Genomic DNA, 9803 nt, shown 5'->3' with positions numbered 1-9803 from the left:
ACCCTAATAGCTTAATTAGCAATGGCAAAGACATCTCTTAATCTATCTTTATATGGACAAAAGAAATGCATGGTAAATATGTTTTTATTTCTCTGTTTTTAAACAAGTTTAGTATTACTGTTGAATATGTGCTAACATGGCTTTCAACATTGTTGAAAAAAAGCTATCAAAGTATAAATGTGCAATAGTTTATGTCTCATCTTCTGTCTATACGCTACTAAAAACATTGTTTGTATTTGATAGGATACTATTTTTTCCAACTGAGTTTTCTTTTTCTTCTGATTTTTGGATAACAGGATTTATTAATTTTTTTTTGCTGATATTTGAGGTCTTTAGTTTAAATGTATTTAACACTGACACAGTTGTGTGTTTATCAGCAAGTGAATATCAAAATAGCAGTTATGTTGTAACTTAAGTTCTATCATTTGCTATTTAATACTATGTTATTAAACACATGTTTAATAAACATGTTTAAAAGCTAGTTTAAAAGCTTTTTTGTGGTACTAATTTACCCTAATATATGGTAGGGAAATTGAGATAAAAGCATTGCCATCATTTACATAAAAACATACATACTCAGAGATTATGCAAGGAGAAAATATGTGTTCTCAAGATTTCTAAGTAAGAGATATAGCAAATATTTTTATATTTGTTGGGCAGATTTACATTCCCTTTTTTCTAGAAACACATGGGAATTCTCCAATTTTCCAACACTACCACAAATCAACAAGAGTTCAGACAAATTATGATGGATCCAGTTCTTCTGATTTATCTTTCATTGATGAAAATGGACCTAAACCAACTTTGTTCTACCCTTAGCCAATGGTTTTGATTACTACACGATAACATAACTTAAAAGAGGAAAGAAGGAAAAATGGTTGGTGGTTGGTCCTTTAGTAGAGATGGATAAAAATGGGAAACAGTGTACTCTGATATGACCATCCTACATTTCTTTTTTCCATCTTGTGATCCTCTGTTCATTCCATCCATGTTTTCTGTTTTTTGATGTTTTCTATTCTCACCACATAGTAAAATGCCACCTCCAAAATGTTTTTCTAACTGAATCTCTCTCCTTTATTTTCTTGCAGTTATGCCAGCTTTGTCATAAATAAAACATGGAGAATCAAACCACAGTGCCTTTTTTTCTGCTTCTGGAATTCTCCAAAAATCGGCATCTGCAGCTTTTGCATTTCTTCTTTTTCTTTATATTATATCTGACAACTGTAACAACAAATCTTCTGATCATCTCTGCAGTCATTATCGACCATCGACTGCACAGCCCCATGTACTTCTTTCTCATGAATTTGGCTCTACAGGATCTGGGTATTGTTTCAATCACTGTCCCCAAATCCATGATCAATTCTTTCATGAACACCAGACACATCTCATACTTTGGTTGTGTTACTCAACAGTTTCTCTTTCTCTCTTTTGTAGCTTCTGATTTCTCCCTCCTGACAGTCATGGCATATGATCGGTATGTTGCCATTTGCAATCCATTGCACTATGAGTTGGTGATGAATTGGAAATACTGTACTGAAATAATAATTCTAGTGTGGGTTATAGGTATTCTCTATGGAATGTTGCATACCACTGGCACTTTTTCCATCCCTTTTTGTTCTAATGTGGTCAACCACTTCTTCTGTGAAATTCCACAGTTGCTGAAGCTATCTTGCTCTGGCATAAATCGACTTGAGGTTGGATTTATGGTGGCCAGTGCCATTGCTGCACTAGGTTGTTTTATTTTTATAGTTGTATCTTATGCAATGATCTTCAAGGCAGTGTTAAGAATCCCTTCTGAAAAAGGAAGGCAAAAAGCTTTATCTACTTGTATTCCCCATCTTACGGTAGTGTTTATTTTAGTATTAAGTGCATGCATTGCCTATCTGAGACCTTCCTCTAACACTCCATCTTACTTAGATATTGGATTGACTGCTCTGTATTCCCTCTTTCCACCCCTGTTCAATCCAATCATCTATAGCATGAGGAATAAGAATATGAAATGTGTCCTTTCTCAACTGTGGAAGTTTTGGTAAATTATTTGAATTTTATTTATATTTATATTTTTCATTCTTTCTTTCTCTTAATAAAGTAATAAATGTAGGAATGGATATTTGTAATGGAGGCAAATCCAACTTATCTAACAGGAGAACCATAGAACTCAAGATGTTATTTGCAAAAATCCTGCATCCCTAATTATTGTCAATTTAGTTTACCAATGCTAAATATGGCTATTTGGTAGTTAGTGTTAGTGGAGGATTTTAGAAATAGTATTTGAAAGACCAGTATGTTCTTATGCATTAAATTTTGATATATTTTATGATGAAGGACCCTTAAACAATTATAGTCAAATGAAAATGGAGATATGATGATAGTGACAGATATGAATATTTGAGTTACAATACTTAAGGTAATATGAATTATGTTTGTTGACTGTGGAAGAGATGCACGAAAGTCTTTTTGTAACCAACTGATACACTTTCTATAGCATGTAAAGAAGGATGTTGTATTTGTTTTAAATTAAAAATTATTTTTTTTTAAAAAAAAGAGGTCAATTAGCTGTTTTATTTGTCAAGTCTATACAAAGGTATCTTCTCAAATTGACAGTTGGCACCTGGCTGAGAGTAGATAAGTGTAATGTCCTCGGCTTGCAACTGGTCCTTAGTCCTCGACTTATGACCGGCTGCAAGTCCTCAACATACGACTGACAACCAAAGGCTTGCGCCTATTGGCTAAGACGCGCCTGGCTGGAAGTGGGCTTTTTGCTGTGTTACCATTGGCTGCTCTGCTTGACAGCTCCTTATGAATAGCTGTCAAGCCAAGCAAGGTACTGAACTATTCTGTAGTTTTAAGGTTTTTCTATTGAAAATAAAAGCTATTCTGTTTACTTCAGCAAGTCTGATGCCTCGTCTTTGGGTTCAGGCTTCAACAATAAGCTCCAACAGCATTCAAAGGGGGTGAGGATGTCAGACTTTGTCCTCTGATATCACATAGGGATTCCAGACTAATTCCCCATTTGACTACTCCCCCTGACTCAGCCAGTCTCTTGCCTACATTATCAGTGTAAATACCTTGTGTTTTCCAATACATCCTCAAACCTTCCAATGGTGTGCTCAGTTTTTTTTCTTCATTTTCTAGCTATTTTTCCATTAATTCCAGTAAAAGCTGCAGAATTGTCGGATACAGAGAGCCAACCCAAATAGAATCTGCCTCTAGGTATCTTCTTATGCTTGTATCTTACTCTGTACATTCCTTAAAACATTTCAACTACTTTTTAATCCTTACAATTTTTTATAAATTAGAATAAAAACACTGAAATATGAAAAAGGCTGAAATCTCTTTCTTGGCCATATGGGTTGTAATGGTTTCCTCTGGAGAAATGGCAGACAACACAGAGGAACAAGCTCTCCTGATTGAAGGGAACAATATATTGCTGAAAACAAAAATTAACAACAAAACTGAGCATGCATATACTGATTTTCTAAAACATATACCTCCATCAGAGTCTTTCTAAATTTTATTTAGAAAATTAATGTTTCTTCTGTCAGTGTTCTTATTGTTTCTATGGATTTACAGTATTACTTAGTCTGTTATAAATATTTTATAGGCCTCTATAACATTATATCTCATTTTATGAGCCATGTTTTAGGTCTGCATTTAAAATATACTCAAGCAGCCAAATACACCCGAGAAAGGGGTGTGGCTTGGAATATAAGAATAAGCTTTCATCTTGTTTGTTGATTGCTACCACCACCAATTCCATTGGTTTCTATGATGTTATTGCAATTCATTAGGTTTCTATGGGTTTATTTGAACCCTTTTTCTTCCTCTTCCCTTTTTTTATTTTTTCCAGAAGGTTTGACTTTTCCACTCCTGTGTTAATGATCAGGCCTTAAATGGGTTTAACTAACACAGTCCTCTGTTGTTCTCCTAGCTGTGGTAAGCAGAATACAGGGTGGGATTTCTTAAAAGCTAGAGGTGAAAGAGACTTCCAAGTAATGAAACATAATTCGGGGATATCTTCTCACTTAATTAATGTAATGTTTCACCTCTCACAATTTGGAGTGCTGGAATCACTGCAACCTCAACTCTGTTAACATTATTCTGAGATATTGTTATTTTATGGGATAACTACTATCGAAGGTTTTGGAGATAGCAATAAAGTTATTAACTATGTTAAGAAGCACACAAAAATCAGTTTTATTTCACTTTTCACAGTCCTGGTTTCTAAAAGGGAGGCTGTCTACATTATTCTAGGAAAGTATGTTGGAAGGAAAATTTCATCTGGTTCCGTTCCAAGCTGGAGAAAGACCTTGAAATCAAAATGGAGTCTAGAAGTTGATTGGAAAGGAGGTCCATTTATTGGTGAACAGAACCATCAGGATTTATAGTTCTCAGCAGCTTACAAAATTGAGTTTTGAGTGGGTGAGTTTTTATTGCCTTCTGGATTCCTATGGAGTCATGTAGGGGTCTGTTCTATAGGTGAAAAGGGAAATGCAAATCCTAAGTGTTTGTCTGAGGTAGTTTTGTCAACGTTTTGCTTGTTGCATACCTGCATTTCTGTCATGACCCAGTCTTTCTGAAAGGATTACCAAGTCTGCATTTCTAAAAGCTGGGCACCTGTTTCTGTTTGGAACAGTGAAACTGGGGCTAGTTTCTGGCTCCTTAAGATTTTTTTTTTTCATTTCTCTTTTAGGGAAAATATTTTATCCTGCTATTTAAAATATTTGCTGTTAGATACCAGAAACATTGGTTATGGTTTACAACAAGGTCCTCTTTTCTGGTGGGAGCAGAGATTCAATCTGATTGGTTGAAGGATCTGACAGTTCCCTATAAAAGGGCTGCTGTCAGACTGAACCTTCGCTGGATTGTACACAGTTAACTTGTGCTAATAAAAAGCTGTTTGTTACTCTTAAGCCTGAGTGTGCCTTCATTCATCCGATCTAACACTGGCAACGAGGATGGGAAGGCAACTCGGCAGACAAAAAGAGCATGACATTCCAGCAAGTCAATCCAGCCCTAAACACGGTGCAGCATCAAGCAGCCATCTTTGAGCGGCAAATTCAAACACTCTCAGGAACACAAGATGACAATGCACGCCCCAAAAATTCTGCACAACCCAGCCACCAAACACTGGAAATTCTACATGATGAGGTTTGATTGTTTCCTCAAAGCCAACGATCTCATGGGCCTTTCTGAAGGTCAGAAAAAGAATTTATTTTCTGAGCTACTGTGGGCCAGGGGTGTTCGAGACAGCGAAGGATTTGTTTGAGCCAACACCACTCTAATCAGTCGCTTGGTCGGTTCTACAACAGACACTGAGGACACACTATGCTCCCAGAGTGTCTAAATATATCTGGAGGCACAAATTCAACATCTGTAACCAAAAAGAAGGGGAATCCATCAACGAATATGTTGTGGTGCTCAGAAAGGCCGCAGTGTGCTGTGAGTTTAGAGATCTCAATGAACTACCACATCATATGCAGTGTTAGGGACATTGGCCTGCAGAGGACGTTATTAGCAAAGACTAAATTTATTTTCCATATTGTCCTAGATGAAGCCAGGGCTACCAAAACCCTGCAGCGCCAAAGTAGTCCAAAGAGCATGTGGAAGAGCGCAGGCATGGGCAGCACTCAAACAGGCTATCCCTAGCCTTAAAAAGCATCAGCTGTGGGTTCCAGACATCCACCTTTGCGAGTACTAGGGGAACTGAGTCCCCATGGTGGGCCAGGGGACCTTCTGGATGAGATTCAAGACCTTTTGCGGCCAGCTACTAGTGACGGCTGTCAACAGAGACCTACAGAGCCCCAGAGGCTACACTGGTTCGAAGCCCTGGGCCTAGAAGTGACCAGAATCAATGCCATATGAGATGAAAGCACTGAGAAATTTCTTGAGGAGTTCAAGGACCTTTTCGGCACTGGTCTTGGTAAGGATGAGGGGACTCCAATTGTCTGGTCAATATTTGGCCAGGAGTTATTAGTGGTGGCCTAACATGGACAGTTAGATAGAAGAATGGGTGGCTACCTGCACACCATGCCAGGAGTCCTGATCAGCTCCCCAGAGGCGCCCACTAAGGAGTGGGAGTGACCTCAAGCACCATGGTCTAGGATGCACATAGATTTTGCAGGTCCTATTCATGGCCAGAACTTCATGGTAGTTGTGGACGCCTACTTGAAATGCCTAGAAGTAGTCCTCATGACCTCTACCACGGCAGAAGTGGTCATCAAGGCACTACAGAGACTTTAAGAGCCAAGGTGGCGCAGTGGTTAAATGCAGCACTGCAGGCTACTGCTAGATCAGCAGGTCAGCGGTTCAAATCTCACCGGCTCAGGGTTGACTCAGCCTTCCATCCTTCCGAGGTGGGTAAAATGAGGACCCAGATTGTTGGGGGCAATATGCTGACTCTCTGTAAACCGCTTAGAGAGGCCTGAAAGGCCTATGAAGCGGTATATAAGTCTACTGCTAAGTCTACTGCTATTTTCTCCAATCACAGCCTGCCCAATGTTTTGGTTTCTGACAACTGGCCCCAATTTATGGCCATGGAATTCAAGACCTATTTAGTAGCACAGGGAATCAGACATGCCCTGGTCGCTCCCCTCCATACAGCTTCCAATGGTCAGGTGGCGAGAATGGTGAGATCTGCAAAAGAAGCCCTATCCAGGATGGGCCTGCGATATTGGCAAACATGGGTTGATCAATTCCTCCTCATACAGCACATCACACCAAATGCTACCACTGGTAGAAGCCCTTATGAGCTTATAATGGGTCGCTGGCTAAGGTCCCACTTAGACCAGCTATAACCAAACTACTCTGCTGCATCGCCCCCAGATTTGACCAGCAAAATAAGAAACTGACTTTGAAGATGATACAAGACCAAAATTGTTTTCTCAGGAGGAGATGAATGATTTGGTAAGAGACTTGAATCTTCCCAAAATGCCACTGAGTTACTCGGATCAAGGCTGAAAAGCAGAAATTCATTGTTATCAGGAGTGTCATCTTCATGGTTCAGACATCGTGAAAAGGAGTTTGTTCCTTACTTCGCCCAGGAAGACAAGTTGGTTTATTGCATCAATGTCAAAGTTCTGATGGGTCAATTTAAAATCCAATATGATTCAGAGTAATGGCATCTTTTTATAGATTCTTCAAAAAGAAGTCTCTTTACTCCACAACAGTTTTTACGCTTCCATACCTCTAGGTCATTTCGTAGAAATAACAGACATAGCAAATTATGTTTACATTTATTGGTAAAATTTACCTTGCCTTCCTTCTTGAAATGCAAAGCACCATAGATAGATTTTTTCCTGATTTTCCAACACTACCACAATCCTGGTGTGCAGAAACCTTACAATGGGCCTAATTATTCTGAATAAACTTTCATTTATGAAAATAGTGTTGTTCTACACCCTAGCCAATGCTTTTGATAACTACATGAGATAATACAACTAAAAATAGGATAGAAGGACAAATGTGAGGTTGGTAGTTGGTCCTTCAGTTCACTTGGGCAAAAAATTTTTAAAAAAGTATTTTTATCCTCATCCTACATCCCTGTTTTCTGTGTTCTGATTCTCTTTTCATTCCCTCCATGCTTTATGTTTCCTAATGTTTTCATATCACAACACATATCAAAATGCCACCTCCAAAATTTTATCTAACTGAATTCCCCTCCTTTCTTTCTTTGCAGTTATGCCAGCTGGTCATAAATAAAACATGGAGAACCAAACCACAGTGCCTTACTTTCTGCTTCTGGAATGGTCAAAAATTCAACATCTGCAGATTTTGCATTTCTTCTTCTTTCTATTATATGTGGCAACTGTTATAGCAAAACTTCTCATCATCTCTGCAGTCACTTTTGACCATTGACTACATATCCCCATGTATTTCTTTCTCATGAATTTGGGTCTGCAGGATCTGGGTATGATTTCAGTCATTGTCCCCAAATCCATGATAAATTCTCTCATGGATACAGACAAATCTTTTATCTTGGTTGCGCTGCTCAGATATTTTTCCTTTTCTTCTTTGGAGGTTCTGATTTTGCCCTCCTGACAGTTATGGCATATGATCGCTGTATTGCCATTTGCCATGCACTGCACTATGAGTTGGTGATGAATTGGAAATACTGTACGGAAATAATAATTCTAGTGTGGGTTTCAGGTCTCCTCTGTGGAATGCTGCATACCACTGGTACTTTTTCCATCCTTTTTTGTTCTAATGTGGTCAACCAATTCTTCTGTGATATTCCATAATTGCTAAATCTATCCTGCAATGGCTTAAATCGACTTGAGGTTGGAATTCTTGTGGCCAATGTCATTGTTTCACTAGGCTGTTCTATTTTTATAGTTCTATCTTATGCACTGATATTCAAGACAGTGTTAAGAATCCCTTCTGAAAAAGGAAGGCAAAAAGCTTTATCTACTTCTATTCCCCATCTTACTGTAGTGTTTATGTTAGTATGTAGTGGATGCATTGCCTATCTGAGACCTTCCTCTAACACTCCATCTTACTTAGATATTGGATTGACTGTTCTGTATGCCCTCCTTCCACCCCTGTTCAATCCAATCATCTATAGCATGAGAAATAAGAATATCAAGCGTGTCTTTTCTAAATTGTGGAGATTCTGACAAATTCTTTTGACATTGTTTATATTCTATTCATATTTTTTTAAACTTTTCCTCTCCTTTTATTTGCTCATGTGAAAATATGATATAATGGAGGCAAAGTTTAGCCAATGTCCTGCCCATATAATTACTGCTAACATACTTTACAGATCCTAAATATGGATGTTTGGCAGCTCTGGCATCCTACACACTAATCATTCTTTATGTTTAGTGAAGTGAATATCAAAGTATAATGTGACTGAGGGAAACAGGTAGCAATAGCAATAGCACTCAGATTTATATACTGCTTTACCGTCCTCTCTAAGGTTTTTAGACAGTTTAGCATATCATATTCTTATTCTCAGAATATTATTTCTTTCCTTTAGAAGTGCTTTGGCAAGGCCAGACACCTAGCGAATTAAACTGATATTATCTCGCCTAATTACTTGACAACTTCAAGAAATAAAATAAACAAGAAATTAAGTTATGATGATGCATAATTCCACTAGAAAATTAAATACGCTTTCAGAAACTTTACAACTTGATACAAACTAAAAGAGATAAGATATGCTGTCTTGTCAAATATTTGGAGAGGGGAAGATAGATAGATTTGCACAGGATAATATTTTATTGTAATGTATTGTAAAAATAATGAGTTTCAAACAATGTATTTTTAATCTATATGAAAAGACATAGCACTATTTTGAACTAAAGGAATATGAACATTTCCCCTCCATTTATAATGAAATATTGCAATTTGCAATCTTGCTTTCTTGCCTTATTTGTATTTTATTTTGTCTATTTTATGCTTCACTGTTAAAATGCTTCACTTTCTCTGTTTGGCTCAAAAAAACTCTTTTAACTTTTATATTTTTTTAAGGGGGGCTAATTCTAATCTAGAAACTTCTTATTCCCATTTTATGTATGTGAGGGAGTAATGAGCACAAATTTCTTTAAGAATCTTTCTAATTTCAGCTCAATCTGGAGAGTTCTTTATGAGCCTTTGGTTTGAAGAAAGAGTTTCTATCAAGGATAAAGATAAAACAGATATTAGATTTCTGCAAATCAGTTTATGAACTATTTTCCCCATGCCTTCACCAGATTCTTGAAGTGATGAAAGAGCTAACAGGAAAAATGGCTTAAGATGTTTTATTATCAGAGATGGTTTTCTATATCACACTAAATGAGAATAGTGGTTTTAGTATGGAATAA

The 9803-nt window shown here is 37.4% G+C and overlaps 1 protein-coding gene across 1 annotated transcript; it reads left to right on the top strand.

Annotated features, from left to right (window-relative positions):
- Positions 1 to 1115: 1115 nt before the first annotated feature.
- Positions 1116 to 4993, top strand: LOC148046185 (olfactory receptor 14A16-like). Its single transcript, XM_087714573.1, has 2 exons — positions 1116 to 2029; positions 4915 to 4993. Exons 1-2 carry the CDS (start codon positions 1116 to 1118, stop codon positions 4991 to 4993), a joined length of 993 nt encoding a protein of 330 aa, XP_087570699.1.
- The last annotated feature ends 4810 nt before the right edge of the window (positions 4994 to 9803 follow it).

This window comes from Thamnophis sirtalis, unplaced genomic scaffold (genome assembly GCF_051295495.1).
Source record: "Thamnophis sirtalis isolate CommonGarterSnake01/CBP01778 unplaced genomic scaffold, rThaSir2_p1.2 scaffold_4, whole genome shotgun sequence".
In the NCBI taxonomy this organism is placed as follows: Eukaryota; Metazoa; Chordata; class Lepidosauria; order Squamata; family Natricidae; genus Thamnophis; species Thamnophis sirtalis.
This window is presented reverse-complemented; position numbering and strand designations above follow the sequence as displayed.

What these genes read in the sequence shown, in the direction of transcription:
- LOC148046185 (XM_087714573.1), top strand. Translation starts at nt 1,116, where the DNA reads ATGGAGAATCAAACCACAGTGCCTTTTTTTCTGCTTCTGGAATTCTCC. An exon ending in TCTCAACTGTGGAAGTTTTG is followed by an intron (nt 2,030 to 4,914) that starts GTAAATTATTTG and finishes GTTACTCTTAAG; the next exon opens with CCTGAGTGTGCCTTCATTCA.